This window comes from Arachis duranensis, chromosome 3, assembly GCF_000817695.3.
Source record: "Arachis duranensis cultivar V14167 chromosome 3, aradu.V14167.gnm2.J7QH, whole genome shotgun sequence".
NCBI lineage: Eukaryota > Viridiplantae > Streptophyta > Magnoliopsida > Fabales > Fabaceae > Arachis > Arachis duranensis.
The window spans coordinates 127,982,408-128,003,444 of NC_029774.3; the positions used below are offsets into that span (position 1 = coordinate 127,982,408).

At 35.3% G+C, this 21,037-nt stretch overlaps 2 protein-coding genes across 4 annotated transcripts in view; one reads left to right on the forward strand and one right to left on the reverse strand.

Annotated features, from left to right (window-relative positions):
• The window catches only part of LOC107481433 (26S proteasome non-ATPase regulatory subunit 1 homolog A), a 5,589-nt gene extending 1,251 nt beyond the window's left edge, over positions 1-4,338 (forward strand). The window contains exons 4-13 of the mRNA XM_016101710.3: positions 140-248; positions 339-507; positions 680-1,152; positions 1,267-1,402; positions 1,510-1,758; positions 1,850-2,070; positions 2,150-2,408; positions 2,520-2,752; positions 2,822-3,335; positions 3,670-4,338. Coding sequence (XP_015957196.1) covers positions 140-248; positions 339-507; positions 680-1,152; positions 1,267-1,402; positions 1,510-1,758; positions 1,850-2,070; positions 2,150-2,408; positions 2,520-2,752; positions 2,822-3,335; positions 3,670-3,927 — 2,621 coding nt within the window. The 3' untranslated portion in view covers positions 3,928-4,338. The remainder of the gene's footprint in view (positions 1-139; positions 249-338; positions 508-679; positions 1,153-1,266; positions 1,403-1,509; positions 1,759-1,849; positions 2,071-2,149; positions 2,409-2,519; positions 2,753-2,821; positions 3,336-3,669) is intronic.
• Positions 4,339-5,970: 1,632 nt separating this feature from the next.
• LOC107481432 (histidine kinase 4) lies at positions 5,971-12,164 on the reverse strand. 3 transcript variants are annotated; one of them, XM_016101707.3, is made up of 12 exons: positions 11,604-12,164; positions 10,447-10,891; positions 10,133-10,366; positions 9,878-10,047; positions 8,956-9,174; positions 8,672-8,858; positions 8,530-8,581; positions 8,190-8,419; positions 7,947-8,045; positions 7,145-7,860; positions 6,551-7,054; positions 5,971-6,459 (listed from the first exon to the last, which is right to left on the reverse strand). In XM_016101707.3, the coding sequence occupies exons 2-12, from the start codon at positions 10,819-10,821 to the stop codon at positions 6,219-6,221; spliced, it is 3,027 nt and encodes a 1,008-aa protein (XP_015957193.1). In that variant the 5' UTR covers positions 10,822-10,891; positions 11,604-12,164; the 3' UTR covers positions 5,971-6,218. The 3 variants fall into 3 exon arrangements, with proteins under 3 accessions (XP_015957193.1, XP_015957195.1, XP_015957194.1); XM_016101709.3 differs by having other exon boundaries at positions 10,447-11,065; XM_016101708.3 differs by having other exon boundaries at positions 10,447-10,966; positions 11,604-11,804.
• Between the last annotated feature and the right edge of the window lie 8,873 nt (positions 12,165-21,037).

Below are 21,037 nucleotides of genomic sequence, written 5' to 3' on the forward strand. Positions count from 1 at the left end.
TGGTAATATGGATCACTCATTTTAATAAGTTTTAGACAAAATGATTAACGTGAGTTAATTTTGAGCTGTATAATCATGAAGGTTCAAAATTCTAGATGGAATCTGATGGACATTTTATTCTCTTTCTTTTGTCTGGCAGCTAAGGCCATAGATGAATATGCCAGTCTTAAGACTAAGGCAGCAGAGTCAAGTGAATCTGTTACGGTGGACCCCAGGTTGGAAGCAATCGTGGAGAGAATGTTGGATAAGTATGCAAGCTGAATCATTCTTCTGATGTTTGTATTAAATTATTCCTTAATTGTTGGAGTTCCTTCACGTGTTGCTTTCCCCTCGTTTAGGTGTATCGTAGATGGTAAATACCAGCAAGCTATGGGAACTGCCATTGAATGCAGGAGGTTGGATAAACTAGAAGAAGCAATTACAAGGAGTGACAACATTCAAGGAACTCTTTCATATTGCATATATGTCTCTCATTCCTTTGTGAATCTTCGGGAATACAGACAGGAGGTTAGTGAAATGAAAATTTTCTAGTCATGTTAAAGTTCTCTACTGCAATACATATCATGCATGTGGTAAATGAATTATGTTTTTTAGCAACTTTTTAGTGTGAAAATGTGAGACACATTTTAACACTGCTGTCTCATGAAGGTTTGCATTGATTGTTTTTCTGTTTGTTCAGGTTCTCCGTCTCCTTGTTAAAGTTTATCAAAAGCTTCCTTCACCAGATTATCTGAGCATTTGTCAATGTCTTATGTTCTTGGATGAGCCAGAGGGTGTTGCAAGCATCCTAGAAAAGCTTTTACGATCTGAAAACAAAGATGATGCTCTGTTGGCTTTTCAAATAGCGTTCGATTTGGTGGAGAATGAGCACCAAGCTTTTCTTCTAAATGTTAGAGATCGCCTTGCTCCACCCAAGTCTCAGTCTTCAACATCTACTCAAGCAAAGCCAAATGACATAGGTTCGGAACAGAATGCTACAGCGAGTGGTCCGGATGACATTCAAATGACAGAGGGTGATTCAGCTTCTGTTGTCAGTGTACCTGAAGATCCAAGCGAAACCTTGTATGCTGAGAGGCTAACCAAAATAAAGGGAATACTGTCTGGGGAAACTTCAATACAATTGACTCTGCAGTTCCTGTACAGTCATAACAAGTGAGGCAATTTTCTTTAGTAATATTTTAGTATACATTCCTTTCCTTGTTGGTTTTAGGTTCCTTCAGATAGCATATTGGTTCTTATACTGCTTTGGCTGTTTAATGAATTTAGATCCGACCTCCTTATTCTGAAGACAATCAAGCAGTCTGTGGAAATGAGGAATAGTGTCTGCCACAGTGCTACAATATATGCCAATGCAATAATGCATGCTGGAACTACTGTAGATACTTTCCTCAGGGAAAATTTGGTTAGTCGTTGTAGCTTATTTTGTTTGTCACTTTCCTTCTCCCCTTGTTTTCCTTGGAAGTGTGATTGCTTTCAATTCTGAAGATATTTGTCCCTGGAATAAATTAGGATTGGTTGAGCCGAGCAACTAATTGGGCCAAATTTAGCGCAACAGCTGGTCTTGGTGTTATCCACAGAGGCCATTTGCAGCAAGGAAGGTCACTAATGGCACCTTACTTGCCTCAAGGCGGGACTGGTGGAGGTGGTAGTCCATACTCTGAAGGTGGTGCTCTCTATGCGCTTGGTCTTATTCATGCTAACCATGGAGAGGGAATCAAACAATTTCTTCGTGATAGCCTGCGTAGTACTTCTGTCGAGGTGCTCATAACTAGTATAACTAATAATTTTGCTTTGATGTCGGAAAATAATTAGCCTTTGATTATACTTTAACATAAGTTTTATGGGGCAGGTTATTCAACATGGTGCATGTCTGGGTCTTGGATTGGCATCCCTAGGAACAGCTGATGAGGATATTTATGAAGAAATAAAGAATGTTCTATACACTGATAGTGCCGTAGCTGGTGAAGCCGCTGGTATCAGTATGGGATTACTCATGGTTGGAACAGGAAGTGATAAGGCAAATGAAATGCTTACTTATGCACATGAAACACAGCATGAAAAGATTATTAGGTAAAAGTGCTCCAACTGACGAGTTGTTAAGCCATGGCTTCTCTCTTGCTGATCTTTATTTGGTGCCCTAATGTTTCAGGGGATTAGCGTTGGGCATAGCTCTTACGGTTTATGGTAGAGAAGAAGAAGCAGACACTCTGATTGAGCAGATGACACGGGATCAGGATCCAATATTACGCTATGGTGGCATGTATGCATTGGCCCTGGCTTATAGGGGAACCGCAAACAATAAGGCCATTCGGCAGTTGCTGCACTTTGCTGTGTCTGATGTTAGTGATGATGTCAGGAGGACTGCAGTTCTAGCATTAGGGTTTGTGCTGTACTCTGATCCAGAGCAGGTTAGTACTTTCCTTTCTTCTTATTATCACTTGTTATGAACTTGTTTTCCTCTGGCTCTGATTTCTTCAAGAAATTTTGTTGAGATGCCATGCTACTTTCTTAAATTGCAGACTCCAAGAATCGTTTCCCTCCTATCTGAATCTTACAATCCTCATGTTCGATATGGAGCGGCCCTTGCGGTGGGCATTTCCTGTGCGGGCACGGGTCTCAGTGAGGCTATATCTTTGTTGGAACCATTGACATCGGATGTCGTTGATTTTGTTCGTCAAGGTGCTCTTATAGCGATGGCTATGGTCATGGTTCAGATCAGTGAAGCTAGTGATTCCCGTGTTGGAACATTTAGGTAAGGCATTCACCTTCTTTGAGCATTGGATTAATTGATATCTTGTCTGACTCGCTAGTATTCTTCTAGGCGGCAATTGGAGAAAATCATTCTGGACAAGCATGAGGATACCATGAGCAAGATGGGTGCAATTTTGGCCTCTGGGATCCTTGATGCAGGAGGAAGAAACGTGACCATAAGACTACTCTCCAAGACAAAACATGATAAGATTACTGCAGTGGTTGGTCTTGCAGTTTTCAGCCAGTTTTGGTATTGGTACCCTCTGATCTATTTCATAAGCTTGGCTTTTTCACCCACAGCCTTTATTGGTTTGAACTATGATCTTAAGTCTCCAAAGTTTGAGTTCCTATCACATGCAAAACCTTCACTCTTTGAATACCCAAAGCCCACCACTGTTCCCACCACTACATCAGCTGTGAAACTTCCCACTGCTGTTCTGTCTACATCAGCTAAGGCCAAAGCAAGGGCTAAGAAAGCTGAAGAACAGAAGGCCAATGCTGAAATTTCATCTGAGTCTGCATCAGTTGCTTCGGGAACTGGGAAGGGGAAGTCTTCAAGTGAAAAGGATGGAGACGCCATGCAGGTGTGTTTATTATAAATGAAGGCTTCTTTAGAACTCTCTGAATTAAAAGCTGAAAACGAATTGTTTTTCATTTTCGTAGTTTTTTAAACCGAGAATCCTGAAATTGGAAAACTGAACGAATACATGGTTTAATTTTAGTATTGAAAACATGAAATGTAAACAGAAAACATGTTTTGGAATTAAACTGACTCCAGTGTTTTTCATCTCTTGTAAAATAACATCTTGTTGACTACACTGTATTATTGTCTCAGATACATGCACCCTTACATGTATGCTTGAGATGAAATATCTAATTTTTAGATGTAAAGACATAACTTTCTTTAATTTTTTGAAGGTGGATAGCCCAGTGGATAAGAAATCAGAGCCCGAGCCTTCATTCGAGATTCTTACAAATCCTGCCAGGGTGGTTCCTGCCCAGGAGAAGTTTATTAAGTTTATGCAGGACAGCAGATACGTGCCAGTTAAGTTGGCACCTTCAGGATTTGTGCTTCTTAAAGACTTGCGCCCCAGTGAGCCTGAACAGAGTTCTGCATCAGCAATGGCTGTTGACGAGGAACCTCAACCACCTCAGCCATTTGAGTACACCTCCTAGGTCCGGCACTGATTAGCAAAGCTCAAATTTGCGGTGGTTAGATAATTGGTTCTCCAGAGGAAAAGCAGTTACACAAATGGTTCAAGCGACTACACTGTACTCCCCCTTGAAGCTGATGATTCGGGGCATGGAATTTTTTTGTTCTTAATTTGCCGATGGTGTGGTCTTTTTGCTCCATTTGTGGTTAATCTGTGAACTGGTTCTTACTATATTTTGGAACTGAGGGACAGAAGCAGTGTGCGGCCAGACCTAAGGATTTAATGTTTCTGTCATATTCCATTTGTATTTGAAGGGTGCTTCTCTTCTCCAATTACTGGTCACTAAATGGCGGCCAAAGATTCTGTGTGTAGGGTGGTGGCACTGTTAAGATTTATTTTCTCATTCTAAATGTCGCAACCTTTTTATCCTTTATCATCTTTTCCACGGTGAAACCAACGAATCTCAAGTTACGTGCATTCACCATGATATGGTGTTACAAACTACTAAGCACAGACTACATTCATAGCGCTGGTTAGATACAAAGTTTTCCATAGTCTTAATTGAAATGAACTATCCTTACGCCTACAAAAGGTGTGCAAATCAGTTTGTTCAGGGATTAGATTAAATGATTCGACTTCCGAGTACTTACTCTCTAATGCCATATGCCTTATCGTGCATCATATGTGAGTTAATTAATCATTCTAGTAGGGATTGATGCTCTTTTATGGTTGCAGAGCAGTTTTGCACTTTCTCGCCTTGATCGCTACTCCTATGCTCCAATTATGTCTTACTAGTCTTGAAATGAAAGGGCAAATCTTTAACATTTTCTCTCTATTTCAGACATTACTTGAAAGGTCACATAAGCGAAACAGTAAATTTTTTTTCCCTTAATTAAAAAAAATTGGATTCAATTTTCTAAAATAATAAAATTATACATGTAGATACTTTTTAAGCACTGGATAATTGTGGGAGAAGCCATGCTTGCTATCTAAACAGCATTATGTACGCAAACGATTTTTACTAAAGAGATGACGTTGTCCAGCTCATAATGAACAGGAAAGGGTGCTGTCAACGTCAGAGTTATTGATTTTCAATATAAGTGAAAAATTAAACAGATGAAAACTCATTCAGGGTGCTAATATGTACGGTTGATTTTGAACCGAAAAGATCTTGGTTAATGATCATGAACTCAAATGGGTAATTTCGATCACGTTCTTTACTTAGGTAATCAATTCTCAACAACCGCTTTTCAATTTCAGCAATTAGATAACAACTTAGATTATTTTATTTAGCAACATAACAACGATACATCAAAATTACATAACTTGAGCTCGAAAGGGAATAAAACGAAACACAGGTACGTAGCTACTTGTTATGGTGGTGAGTTATGGGAAGCTTGTCTTTTATCTTCTCTATTATTCCTTTCTTCTTGTGTTTGTGCTGCTCTACTTCATTTACACCCACTGCATCATGATGAAATGCACCACCACCACCACCTGTGGTATCACTGTATTCATTTGCTTCTATGCCAGCGGTGTAGCCGCTCAAGTCCATTTCCTTCCGAATTGGATCCATGCTTGCACTTGAAGTAACTGCACCATACTGGTTTTGATAGTGCGCCATTCTTGGATAACAAGCTATTGAATTGTAACTAGTGGAGTTAGGTTAGGGTTTATATTAGAGGGAGTTGCCCACTGCCTGGTCACTGTAACTGCTACTAGGTATTGACACGTGCCACTTCACACAGGCCACGTGTCCGTCACCCCATGTGCTACTAGGTTCAGATCTTCTAGTTGCAGAACACGTCTGCTGTATGCAACTCTGCTTTGTTGAAACTTGAGAGGTATACATTTAGTTTATTTATGCGATCAATTTCAAGAGTATCTCTGGAATATTTATAAATAATAATAACTAGCTAACTAGTGTAATGATATTTAATCTATTTCATTAGTAAAAGTGATGATCATCGATCTAGTTGTTGGATAGGATCTCCTTATGGTTGCAATTCAAGATATGACCGGAAATGCATGTGGTCCCAGCAACAACAATAACATTGAAAGACTATTAAGAAAAAGAAAAATATTGAATTTACATAATTTGACTCATCCCTTTAGAGAACCTGTACACAAGGAGGGGATGGATTGTTATGTGGTATACATTCAAACTCAGCTGGTTAGATATTATAACTTGATTCTTTTGTATCATCAAGAATCCTTAGGAACCAAACCAACTGTTACAGCTCCATAATGCATGATGAAAGCATCATAAATCATTAAAAAAAAAAGAAAGAATGGCAGCCTCCAAACTTGATGTCATGAGGCTGCTGAGATATGCTTTGACTTGAAAAACTTTGCAACTGCTTGATAGAGATTCTCTTCCTCAAACGGCTTTGATACATATCCATCCATCCCGCACTTCAAGCACTCTTCATAAGTAGCATGGATAACATCAGCTGTCATAGCCAATATCGGTAAGTGGGGGTGCTCATCGCCGTTCGTCAGTTGCTCGTTCGCCTTGCTCTCCATCATTCGAATTCGACGAGTTGCCTCAAACCTGCAAAATTCATCAAGTGGTAATCAATGCAATGCGATGCAATGCAATGAGAATCAGCAGCAGTAGCAGCAATGAATGCAAAGAAACATACCCGTCCATTTCTGGCATTTGAATATCCATGAAACAAGCATCAAAATTGTGAGGCAACTGAAGCATCTCAAGAGCAACTTTGCCACTTTCAGCACACTTCACATCAGCTCCAAACTTCTTTAATGCACCGGCGGCGACCCTCCTGTTCACAATATTGTCATCTACCACCAACATTTTCTTTCCACAAAGAAGGCCTTTTAGGAAAGTTGAGCCATTTGGCATGTCTTTCCCAAGCTGCCTCTTCTTTCCCATCCCCAGAACTTGCTGCAGACAAGCAGCCACCATACTTGCTCTCAGAGGCTTCATGATCACCGTGTCGCTGAAACCTGTGGCTTTGGCTCTATCGAATTCGGCATTACTAATATTGGTTGCAAGAAGGATCATTTGGGGTATCTTCAACATGTGACCATTCTTTTTCCAATCTAGTTGCCAGATATTGAAAACTCCATCCTCTCCCGAAAACCATGAATCCTTCTCAACGAAAACAATATCAGGCTGAAATAATCTGCCACATCCAATTATTTGAACTTCAGTGAATGTACTCAATTACACAACATAAAAGATAGTAAACAACAAAAAGGAAATTGAAGCTTACCCTGAAGTTAAAGAACCATTCTTCCCACATAACGAAACAGCCTTTTTAATGTGGTTTGCAACTTTAGCTTGAATACCAAGTCTAGTCAAATGGTATCTCGTGACAGCAGCTCTAACAGGCTTTCCATCAACCACTATAGCTTTAAGCCCTCTAAAACTAGAAGGAAGATCTTCCACGTTCAGCTTCTTCACATCTGTTTTTGAATTTTTATTGAACGTCCCAAAGTTTGCAGTAAATGAAAATGTACTTCCAACTTGGGGTCGGCTTATGAAGTTTATCTGACCACCCATTAGTTCCACCAGACACTTACTAATACTCAAGCCAATCCCGGTACCACCATAGTGTCGTGACGTGGAGCTATCTGCCTGCACAAAAGGCATGAAAATCCTATCCTGGGCCGAGAAAGGAATTCCAATTCCAGTGTCCTCTACACACACCATTAAAGTAACTTGCTCATAGCATTCACTTGAGGCTACCTTCTTCACCAAACCATCAAACAAAAATTCCTCATCAGCAATTAGATGCTTGAAATTATCCCAGTTGTTCCGTTCATCAGCAGCTTCACACCCACTCAGAGTTTTCGAATTACAACCCCCGGATATATGCCCAACTTCATCTGTTTCTCCATTTTGATAAGTCTCACATGTTCCATTCATTGTGGACTTTCTATTTTCTGCTAGATGAACTTTGACAAATATATGTCCTCGTTCAGTGAACTGCAAGAAATTTATACTTGTCAGCCACTACCTTGCAAAGAAATTAATACAACATGCATATTAATAATGCAAATATATACACTTACTTTAACCGAGTTGCCAACAAGATTTGTTATTATTTGTCTGAATCTCCCAGGATCTCCCATAACAATGTCTGGAACTTTATCAGAAACAAACACTGCCAACTATAATTCCCAAAACAATTTAAAAGTCAAAATTGGAAGAATAGCAACCATGTGGAAAATGAAATAAGATCATTAGTTAAAGAAAAGGAATCAGAATTATCAAATTCTGAAGCTTGCATGAATCAAAACAACCTTAGGCCTTACCTCTAAACCTTTATGCCTAGACTTCTCAGAAAAAAGTGAAAGGACGTCATCAAGAATGGAACGGATGTCAAATGGAACAGCTTCAAGCTCTAACTTGCCAGCCTCAATTTTAGCACGATCAAGCACCTCATTTATTAGTGTTATCAGTGCCTTTCCACATGCTTGAGCTGTCTGAGCATAATCTCGCTGGGTTGAAGTCAACTCTGTATCTAAAAGCAGACCAAGCATTCCTACAGTGATATGATTTTTAATGAGAGCATCAGTAAAATAAACATTGAAGGGATCAAAACATGTTATTTATTTAAATGATAATGAAAGAGAGCAAAAAACTTGATGTTACCTAAAATTCCATTCATGGGAGTTCTAATTTCATGGGACACAGTAGCTAGAAACTGGCAATAACAACAAAGTGTCATCTTTCACAATCAGTATGCAATCTGGGGAAACAACAAAACATGCTAACAATATGCAAGATACAGTACCTGTGACTTGGCAACATCAGCTGCTTCCGCGCGCACTTTCAACTCCTCCATTTCCTGGTAATCATCCTCTACTTTGACAATATGAATTCCAGCACCATACAAAATGTAACCAATTAATGAGAGGATCACAAAGGATAGTAATACTGTGGTAATTGCCATCCAATTAGTTGGTGCCTTCTGATGATACCTGTTCAAAAACTAGAAGATAAGTATCTAGTAACAAAAGATTAGAAATCATTTCTGTCCTTTCAGAAAATGTACAGAAGACAGAACAAACTACCTACCTACACATCATGGTATGATTCCTGTAAGGATCTCCAAAATCAAGGTTACTTTCATGGACAAGTGACATGTCACCTTTTTCATTTTGGCTCCCATACATGATCAGGGGGGTAGAAGAGTTTGTAACATCATATACATTCACCAAAATCGCTTGGTTACCAGCAAGCTGACCAAGTAAATTCTCCACAAGGGACTCAACATCAAAGGATCCTCCGACATATCTGCTTCAATCAGAAAGTTTGTTGAACTCATTGTACCAGTAGGCAGTTTACAGTAAAAAGTAAGCAACCAGAGTGAACTAAAAGTAACTGACTAGTCCACTGATGTGATTATGGGATTTGAACTAAATATTGGACAGGACATGAATACAAAGCAGACATGTTGCATTTAAGGATATGAAATGAAAAACAAAGTGTAATCAAAAGCAAGCCTAATAATGGAGAATGCAACTGTTATCTTCACATTGGCAAAATAGTATTCTGCCATTTGCCAAGGGGTGCAATGAATGTAGCATTGACAAACAAACTTTATCATGGATGCATACTACAACAGCTCTGTAACTCCATGAATTGTGAATGAAGCAAAAGCTGTCACAGTATTTGGTTATCACTGGAAGCAATGAGGCCATAATTGACAAAGTCACCTGTGTTATGTTGGACAGTTGGAGCCTGTCTTCATAGTGTATCAATTGAAATGTTTACACTAGTGCAATCAAAAGGACTATCAATTAATTGAGAATTGAACCAAGAAGTGGTCCTTAAAATTCTATTTTATGGGGAAAAGATCTCTTTTTAAGTTGAATTAAGAAAGTTTTAATTATTATTCTTTGGGTAAAAAATCCAACCAATCAAACTTGAGATACTCCTCATATATCCAAGAAACAAACTTGAGAAACCAAGAAGAAGTGAAAACGAGGAAGCATACCCTGCTGTTGCTTTAACGCGTTCTTCCAATGTTGGATTTGGAGGAAGCTTCGATTTGTAAACAGGAAATGTTAAAACCACACCAAGATGATGAGACCCTAAAAGCCTAAAGGGGCTTGTCAGAACGGCTTTCCCAGTGGCCCTGGCCCTTAAAATATTCTCTCTATCCTCCTAAATCATGCAAATGAATTGCAATTAAAAGAAGAAAAAAGAAAAAAAACAAGATGTGCACTACAAAACTAAGGTTGTTAATTACCTTCCCAGACATCATATCAAGAGATTCAAGGTAGGAAAGGGTTTCCTGGGCAAAGATCACCGGTGCATACTCGTCTCTGAGCTGTGAGGGCTCTCTTTCCATTGACTTTATAATCCATCCATGTTGCTTCTCAAATCTTTCCCTCTCAGAATGAACCACTCTTTGAGCATAAGCCACCCCACTCAACAATGGCCTTTCAAATGCTGTCCTAGCTGTATATTCTGCAAAGGTTTCCTGAAGGCAAATAAACAATACACATATAAAAACCATAAACAGATAAGCGAAAGTGGAATTGAAAGATCGAAAGCACGAACCTGGTCAATGGCAGAAGGGTGTCTGTAGTAATGGAAGGTTGAAACAAGGATGGCAAGGGCATGAACATGGTTGACACTAACACTGAATTGATCTTGCAGCATTCTTGCTCTTTGGTCACACTGGCTTTCTAGACCCTCCTTCCTCCTCACCTTGGCATCAGCATCCATTTTGTTGAAGATGTTGCAACAAAAGTAAAACATCACAAGGATCCACAGAAGCAGAAACAGTGGAATCAAAGCCCTGTTTTTTTGAATTAAAGTGTACTTTCTCTTTTGGCTCCCATTTTGCTCATGCATCCTCAAAGCCACAGGGACATGGTGCTTCTGCATCACCATCTGCATCTCCTGAATCTTCATCTTCAACCCAAGGCCCATAAGAAAGAAGAAAAATCTCCCTTTGCCTAGTTCTTACGGGCTTCTGCTATGTCCCCTTCACTCTTCATATCTATTAGGAGGAGATTGGAGAAGAAGTCCCAAGGATCAGTATGATGAGCGCTTAAATAAGAGTACTTCACTTTGTCTTCAAAAGTTGAAAGAAAAAGGTTACAGAACAAAACCCCAAGCAAAAAAGCATCATTACAGCATTGTTTTGCGTGATTCAAACCTCAGAAAGGAGAACCTAAAAAGCAAACCAAGCATGATGTATGAGTAGCCAAATAATTCCCCCTCTTATTTTTCTCCCCTTAAGAAGCAAACCCCATTTCAGAAACTACCCCAGAATAAAAATGCCAAGAAGAAAGAAAGGAAGAATATAAAAGAAGAAAAAAATCACATTCAGAATCAGAAAGGTGAGAGAGACAAGCATGGGTCTCAAAAGATGGAAAACAGCTCAAATTTCAAAGGAACCACCTTTGGCTCTCTCTTTCTCTCTCTCTCTCTATTCAATTAAGTGTGATTTTTTTAACAGAGTTTTGGGATTTAAGGATGACATTAAAAAAATGAAACATGATGCATAGGCGTGAAAACTATTGTTGGAGTCGAGGACAAAGCATGAGCACGTTCACACACTCACTCCTACCTTCCATATATAATAATCAAAACAAGAGATTGACCCCATAAACACCATACAGCGAAGCACACTACCCAATGAAGGAGAGAGAGAACGAAAGAAGATGGGAGGGGGTTGTTGAGATTTTTGAAGGAGAGACAATGTTTACCTGTACATGGTACAATGAACATTTCGAACCACCTTGCTTTGTTTTTTGATCTCTCCTTTTTTTAGTCTCTCTCTCTCTCTCTCTCTCTCTCTCTCTCTCTCTTTTGTTTGTTTAATTTAGAAACTGAATCCAATTTTTATGTTTTTCACAGATACGCTCTTGTCCCCCTTCAACTCCTCAGAAACCAAAAAATAATATAGTCAAGCCTTCTTCTTCTCTCTCTACCTTTCTTCAAGAATACTGAATACTAGTAGCAATGCATTCCTTGTTTTCACACCCAAGGTACCATCTTTTTGCACTCCTGGGTTCTCGTGACCAACTTGGTTGCTTCAGAGCAAACCCAATATTTCAAAGAATGAAAAAAAAAAAAACAAGAAATAAAAGAAGCAGCTTTTTTGGACCAGTGAGTGAGTGCTCAAATCCAATTTCCCACTTTGAAACACAACACAATCGTGTAATATGAATCACTTTCTATTTTTCTTTTTTTCTTCCTCACCTGAATCACTCACTCCCACTTCATCGATTCCTTGTATTTTTGTGAGCTTTCAATGTTGAAGATTTGGAAGGGAGGGAAAGAAAGAGAGAAAGAGAGAAAGAAGAGTAAGAGAGAGAGAAAATGAAAAACGGGAAATCTCAATCACAAATCTGAACGATAATGACATGGCGACAAGGCGCGATCTTATTCCCGGTGAATTTCCAATAATGCCCATCAGTTCTACGAGGAATTGCGTACTTACCTTTTTTTGAGGTACTGTAATTGATCCTTAGTTAGTGTAATAATGGAATTAGTTGGCATGTAATCACTAATGTAGCTTGCATTAATTAAGTAACCCTTCTTAATTTTCTGTAACATTATATAATATTCACTCTTCAGAGTAGTTAGTTAATTTAGTTACTACATTTAATGCTTTTTCTCTTCTTTTGGTCAAACAAACTCTTACAGGTTCCTTGCTTTTACGACACTTTGACTCATTCATTAGACGCTTAATACTATAGTTTTACAAAACGGGAAAAAATAAAATAAAATAAAATAACCTACCCCTGCTTATATGATGAGCGTTCAAAAATAAAAAAAATTGGAATCAGCTTTTTTCGTTAATATTTGTGTTGTCCTTTAAATAGTAAAATCATCTTCAACATTACCACGAGCATGTGGCACAGGTTGAACAGCCTATTTCATATTAATTTTTTGCTTAACACTATTTGCATATTTTATTTGATGTTCACTTTAGATAACTTTTTAAATTTAAGGCCATATAATCACAACTGTTTTTAGGGGTGTATATAAATTTTTAATTATTAGTTTTTCATATGATCTTATTAAGTATGATTGTTTGTCAACAAACAAATTTCATGATTGCTTATTATTTAAAAAGTAACCCTGAATAAAATATGTAATAACAATTATATGTATATTAAAAATTAGTTATTAGATTAATTATTTAAATAAATATATTTTTTAAAAGTGTGTATCTAATATCTATGCACAAATATATAATATACTAGAAGTTTTTGGTATGGGTTGTGAGATGGATCGGGGACTTGCGAGTCGAGATGGTCGCCGAATTATCTGGCTAAAGCAATGGAGGTGGTACCTACAAAGATACTCTGACGCTCAAGTCAGAATGGATCTAAGAGGTATAAGGTGTATAGAATGAGTGACTATTTGAGGGGGCTTCTGTCTCTCTTTATATAGCTAGTGGTAGTTATCTCAACTTATCTTATCTGGCTAATATAAGGGAGACATTGTTATCAAACGCATCTTAATCCGACCAGTTCGACCGAAAACTTGGTCATTTGATTGGGCCGAACCACTCGTTGAACCGGATGTCTAGTGAAATCCGGTTCGACCTGACAGGTTTTCATTAAACCTAGTGACTCGGTCGGTTAATTTAACCCGGTTCGGTTTTGTTTTTTTTTTGTTTTTACCTGATGCCCCTTCCCCTTTGAATGAAACCCTAATCCCCAGCCCCATCCTCGTCTCTTTGCCCTCTCGACCCCAACCCCAAATGCCCTAATTTGATCTGCAGTGACCCACCCCTGCCCTCAAGCCTCAACGTCTTTCCTCTGAGGTCTCTTTCTCGTCACTCTCTCTCTCGAGCTCTCTCACCTCTCTCACGCCACTCTCATCTCCGGTGTGTCACTTCTCTCTCGGTCTAGCACTCACTGTTTTGAAATCATGCTCGTCGTGCTCTATGTCCTCACCGTTTCGACCTCAGTCACCGCCTTCCTGGACTCGCTTCACAGGCGGTAGAACCAGACGGAACGACATGGAACCCAGTCCCCCCTCCCCCCTGCTCATCGTCACCGGAAGCAGAGGTAGCAAGTTCTGGTGGGCTGGTCTTGTTCGTCTACTTGCTTGGAGCCTCGTCGTCAACTTTCTTGGCGCAACCCGATTTAGTGAGTTCCAACAAATTCTCCCTTTCTTTTTGTTTCAATTTTGTTGTTGTAATTCATCACTGCAGTTTAATTTTGTTGCTGAAAGTTAAATTTGTTGCTAAAAGTTGAATGTGTTGCTGCAATTTGTTCCTAATTATCACTGAATGTTAAATTTGTTGTCTTGCTGAAATAATCACTCAACTCTAATTTTTTGATTGAACGTTGAGTTTGTTGCTGTAATAATCACTCACTTGAATTTGTTTGTTACTGAAAATCATGACTAAATTAAATTTATTACTGATTATAAACACGATTGAAGCTGTTGTTGTTTTGGTGAAATAATCACTTGGTTAAATTAAGTATGGATGAGAACCTCACAGCTAGAGTTAGAAGAATGCTTGCAGGCACTTAATTAAGTGACTAATACTAATTAATTGATGTTAAAACAAACATGTAATGTTCTTAATGTGAATTTGATTTGTTTATAGTAGCTATATTGAGGAATGAAGTAGGATGATTCGATGAGGAGGAACACAACTCAAGACTGGTGGCAGCAAGGTTTGCGACAAATGTATCTGATTCAAGTTTGTCATTGCTAAGAGGATTTCAGTCATTTTACAGAACATGATTTTGTTGTTGTAAATCATCTTTGTAGTTAAATTTTTTGTTGTCATAAATTATCATTGAACTTTAATTTATTTATTGTGTTATGTTTTTCTCTCTTTATTTAAATTGAGAAAATATTTTGTATTAGTGACTAATTTGTTATATATTTTTGTAATATTAGTTATGTTTAAGAATTAATACCTAATTTTTGTTAGTGTGTTTGTGAAGACATATTTTTGAACTTTTAATTTTAAGCTTATTTTTTTATAATTTTATATTTATATTTAATTAGACCGGGTCAACTGACTTAATTAGTGACCCACCAGTTGAACCAGTAATTCGGTGACCCAATGACCTAGTTATATGACCGGTTTGATTATCGGTTCAGTTCTGATAACTACAAAGAGAGGTATTTATTTGGGCCGTCATCATCTTATCTTATCTAGCTAAGATAAGGAATGTATTTGAATTCAAATGTTGGATCAAGATATTAAAAATTATTGATCCGTCTTTGGGGTGTGAGGATAACCCAATCTTGGAATTATCGAGTTCGGTGACTGTTTCGAGGAAGTACCCGGAGATCAGGTCTAAAATACATAACATTTAATGTATTGATTAATTTTTATTTTTTTATAGCAAAATGTAAATATATAGTAAAAAATACAGATAATAAATTTTATGTATGTGTGTCATCATCCTATCTTAGATGCTCTCAAGAATAATTTTAATCTTCACCGGGAAAAAACAGCATGAAATTATCCTGAACCTTAATCAAGAAAGATTTGTGCCCGTGAACTCTTTTTTGGTCAGAGTGAACATTGGTTTAATTGATGGGTGCAACTTTACCTTGACATTCATTGAGATTTCATTCAACACTGCAAAACTTTCTTCAATTATGGTTATCTTTTTATTATTTTAATGAAATCTACGTTTATTAATTCCTCAATTCTCTAATACAATTATGCAAGCTTTTAAGTGTAAAGGAATGGTATGGAGATTAAATGTTACAAACTTCTTTCCTTAATTAACAGCTGTAAATGATGTAACTTACTTTTGCTATTCATCAATCGTTAATTTAATTATTATTGATAAATGATAATAGCTCTAGGCAGCATCCAATAGTCACATTAACAGTATTTTATTTGGGTAACAGGTAGATATATAATATAAGTCTATTTTCATGGTTGGTATCTTAAAAAAAAACCAAGAGTTATAGCTATCATCAAGTTCTTGTCATTTCAATTTCATATCATCATCACTATTCTATCATGTATCCTCTGCTATCTAAAGTCTAAGCGTACTTTATAATATAAACTAAATCAACGGATAATGTTCCACACTATAAATATATGAGTTTAGTTAACACTGTATTTAAAAAAAAATATAATTAAATTTATATTTTAAATGTATTTATTATGTATTTATCAAAATAAAAAATTTAAAATTTTTTACTAAATATATAATTTTAAGATACATTAATTAAAGCCTAGGTATACAGTATCACGCTGTGCATAGATGAAAGTGATGGTTCACGTAGCAATTTCTGTTGGCCATTAAAAGTTGGAATCTAAACAGAACTAATAATACATTAATTATTTTGTCAATTCACATATATCAATTTCTAGATCCATATTTATTCTACAGGATATTATTAAAAAAATATTTAATTTATTCGATTTAAATGTAATTTCCAGTACGTGAAAAAGTGCAACACTAAAAACTTAAGCTAATGAAGCCCAAGTTCTTTAGTTTACAAAACCAATCAAATTAGTGATGAGTAATAATAGTTATAATTGACTGCATATATTATTACCCAAAATGAAAGAAAAATTAAAAAAAAAAAAAGGATCAAATCTTGTCTAACGAAAGCAAATTGACCAACATATTTGACAATGATAATTATAAATGATAAATGTTGTCCCGTTTTTCCCCAAAAATAAAAGCTTATATATATTCAACATATTCATGTTACTTTACAGAAAGGTTGGGGAGTTTTTTATACTTGTAAACTTGTCTTGCATGTGGGTTGAATAATACGCATATAACCCACATTGTCAATCAAGAAACAATAATCATTATTGTTATTTCATATTCATTGAATCAATTTGAAAATCCATGTTTCTTCTCTGTTAACGTATAAGCCGCAGCGTCAGTAGTCAACTTTATTATTTATGTTATTTCATCGAATAACTAGAACTCGTGGCGTTATTAAAATTAAAAGGATAAATTGAATTTGGTATGGTTAATGTTGTGCTGAATCCTTTTTCTTAATATTTAGTTAGCTAGTGTATGTTTTGAACACGTAACCACTTTGAGATTCTACATCCAATAAACTTTTAACAAAGGAAGTGCCGCCAACGGACTAATTTTTAAATTAGTCCCTCTTATTCACAATTTTTATTATTTTAATTTTTTAAATTTAAAAATTAATTATATTAGTTTATGAAATTTAATTCTAAACATTATATTAGTTTTTAGACTTGTTTTTAACAGTGAATCAGCGCATGAAATATTAAATTAGTTCTGACTCATCACATTAGATACATAACTAAATGATATTATTTCGCTTTAGCACTTAAACAAGATAAAAATAAAACGTCAAAAAAGAATTTATATAATATTACAGACTATTTTATCTTCTCTTATTAAAAAAGTAAAAATTTTAGGAGATTAAATATATAATTAAGTATATAAATTATATAAATAAAATATTTATATTTAAATTAAATATGTTAATTCTTTAATTTTTTTTCCAGTAGTCATTATAAATTTATGATATAGAATTGTAATAATTTTTTTAAAAAGTAAAAATTTTAATTAACATAATAGCATCTAAAATGATAATAAATAGATATTTTTGTTTGTCCAATTTTTTATTTTTAAAAAAATAAAGATCAATAAAAAAAATATAAAATGTTAAACTTAAAATCTAAGAAATCTTTAATTTGATTGTATGATATCACTTATTCTATTGTGCAATACATTTTGACAGTGACATAAAAAATTAAAAAATTATACTTATTTTAATAAACACTTCTATATATATAAAATAAAAAAAGAATTTTGTATTATAAAATATTAAAATTATTAAAAAAGTATGAACTTTTTTATTCATAAATTATTTCATAATTGAATTTCATTTAGTAAAATTATTATAATTTAATAAAAATTTGCTTATCTTTCTAAGTATAAACTTAAGAAATGCTGTTTATGATTATAATGTGAAATATAAAAAGTATTTTATTATAAAAGAAGAATTGAACCATGGGAATTAAGGCTGTATTTATTTTTTAAGATTGAAACTGAAATTGAAAGATTAAAATTGAGTATTGTGTTTGACGATTAGAGATTAAAACTAAAATTTTAATTTTGAAATACAAAATTTTAATCCCTTTAATACTTTTAAAAAACAGAAACATAAAAGATTAAAATTTCTATAGATGGAGGTTAAAATTTTAATAACATCTCCTTCTGAAAATTCTGTTATTTAACTTTTTTTAATTTTAAATCTACACGATCAAATATTTTATGTCAAACATAATATAAAACCTCTCGATCTCAGTCTCTTTTCTAAACTCAGCATAAAAAAGCAAAATGTGGTTTAAACCCAAGATCACTGGTTGTGAAAGACTTGCATGAAAATAAAACCAATTCAATAATTTTTATATAAATAAAATAAGTTATAACTATTTTTTATTTATAAAATATTTGAGAGATCATGGGTTCATTCTCGTAATAAAGCTCAGCCATAGTGTGCATGACTTGTTGAGTGTTTAGAAATGATGGTTCACGAAAACGCTAGCATCTTCACAGCCATCCCTGCACCCTGAAAGAAAACAATAGAGAACACTACAAGAAAAAATCCTGTCGCCATGCTTTTTTTTGCGATACTTTAAAAGCGTGGTGTAAAAGAGTCAATAAGCACGCTTTTATTATGTAGTTTTGGTATCCTTCATCTTATTTTGGTGTAGTTTTGTTATCGTTTAGTTGATATCTTTCATTATGTGCTCTTGTGACTTTGTAAGGAACTGTAAATTATCTGACATTCAATTTAATTTTTTAAGGATCTTCTTGTACAATTTTTTTTTATCTTTATTTAGGTTTATCATAGATTTATTTGTCATAAGCTGAAAGTAATTGTTGTCTATGCTCTCTAATGCGGGTAATTGAGGTACCCATATTTTAAAAATTAGAAATTCTTAAATTGAATCAATATGATTCAATTCAATCATGGTTTGACATTGTATATTATTACTGCAGCCTAAACTTTTTTCCAGTAAATTCAAAACCAACCTTGATAAAATCTAAGCGCAATATGTGTATATAATAAACCATATTGAGTGAAAGATTGAGAAAGAATCTAAGTGGATTTTAACCCTATACATGTAGGTTTTGCAATAATCTTAATAAGTTCTTAACCTGCTTCTTTTGTTCTATGACGTGTAATTCAAATATCTTCTGCTTCTTTAGATCATTAGAAGTTGTTCCATTTTCAGATATCTCCTACTTCTATGTTTATGTTCCTATTAAATTTTGTTTCAGTAGATTCTTTTATGTATGAGTTCATTGTCTCCATAATTACTACATAAATAAATTTCTTTGACAAGTTGCCTCAGGTATGTCAGTATTCAAATTTCATTGCTCTTTTTTCTTTTAAGTTTTTAATTATGTTTGGTTAAGATAAATGAAAGTTTATTGTTATGTTTTCAGCAAATTGATACATTGGCAGGGGCAAAAGCAAAGAATTGCCATAGCAAGGGTAATTTTGAAGAATCCGAAAATTCTGATTCTGGATGAAGCCACAAGTGCATTGAATGCTGAATCTGAACGTGTTATTCAAGAAGCCTTAGGAAATTATTAGTGTTGCAAGTATAAGGAGTGTTGAAGTTAGTCCCACATCAAAAAAAGCAAGGAAGAGTAAGGAGTTTATAAGATGAGAGACACATTAACTTGACACCTTAAGATTTTGATTTGTATATGGTGTTTTTTCATCTTATGTTCTCTCACTTGATTTTTCCTCGAAATCTTAACTATCAAAAAGAAAGAAATAAAAGGCTATTGATGTTTTTGATGCTGGAATATACATGAATGCTCGTATTAGGATTTTTTTTTAATTTGATAAAGATATAAGTCAAACTTTTAAAGCATGGCAATTGGTTCTGTCTAAACACATAAATAAAAAAGTGTGGCAATAAGTTGACATAAAGGCACGTTTTTAAAAACGTGGCAGTAGATTTGTTGCTAGACACACTTTTAAATCATAGCAATTGGTCACCACCAACAGTAACATTTTTTTCACCCAAAACGCACCGCCAGAAAGTAAGCATGACAACTGATTCCAAAAAGCGTGGCCATATAGAATTAGCCACGGTTGAACAAGTGACTTTTCAAAAAATATGGCCGTAGTTCAGAAAGCATGGCCACACTTTTTTTAGCTTTTCGAAACACTTTTGGAGCATGTCAAAAATCATATTTCCTTGTAGTGAGAGATCAAACAAGCCGAAGAAGGTCAAGATTATTGGGAAGATAACATAGAGGGTTAAGTACGATTTTAGTCTCTAAGGTATACGTAAAAAAATTTTTCCGTCTTCAACTTTTCTTTGCATAAGAAATTATCTTTAAGATTCAGCTTAGTTTTAAAATCGTCTTTCGGACAACAAACTTTCACCAAGATACTCAATTTCGCTTCTTCTTTTTCTTTTTTATCACAGCATTAGCAACAACAACAATGGACAAATAAACAAATATCAAAGATCTATAAATAGAAGCAGAAACTAGTACTAAAAAATCAACAATCTGTATTTCAAATATCAAAAATCAATAAAATTACAAAAGAAAAAACGAATCGAAACCCTACGGAACAACGGCAAGTACGCGAGGAGCAACAGCGAGCGAGCAAGGAAGAGGAGTAGAAATGGCGATGCGGTGCGCGATGTCCTCCCTCACTGATCTGCTGATATCGACGTCGAATACTGGCGCAGGAACAAAAATAGCAACGCGACGTGTGACGTCTATCCTCTCTTGTGGGCATCGTTGCCACCTTCCTCTTCCCCATCTTCTTCCCTTCTCCCTTTTTCTTTTTCACTATGTTTTCTTTCTCTCTCTCTCAACTTCAAATACTCTCTTTTTCTTATTTTTTTATTTTATACATTTCTTATTAAGAATAATTTAGTTCAAAATTTTAAAATTTAAATAAAAAAGATAATTTTAAATTAAATTAAACTTTAGAAACAATTTTATATATAAAAAATGTTGAAAAATAAAAAATTTTCAACCTAAACCTAAGTCATGCTTAACTCTAATATAGAAGTGATAATGAAGATGCATGTTGATTGTTGAATTGATGGCCAAAGCAAGCGGCGAATGGAAAATAAAGATCTTGTGACGGGAATACAAGGAAGATTGCATGGGGACCATTATTTAAAGTTTGAAGTTTTCTTCCGATGGAG

Excerpts from the sequence above, each read along its gene's own strand:
- LOC107481432 (XM_016101707.3), bottom strand. The coding sequence starts at position 10,821 with ATGGGCCTTGGGTTGAAGATGAAGATTCAGGAGATGCAGATGGTGATG. Across the intron at positions 7,861-7,946 it reads TTGTTGGCAACTCGGTTAAA|TTCACTGAACGAGGACATAT; the intron begins GTAAGTGTATAT and ends AATTTCTTGCAG. Across the intron at positions 7,055-7,144 it reads AATGGTTCTTTAACTTCAGG|ATTATTTCAGCCTGATATTG; the intron begins GTAAGCTTCAAT and ends TGGATGTGGCAG.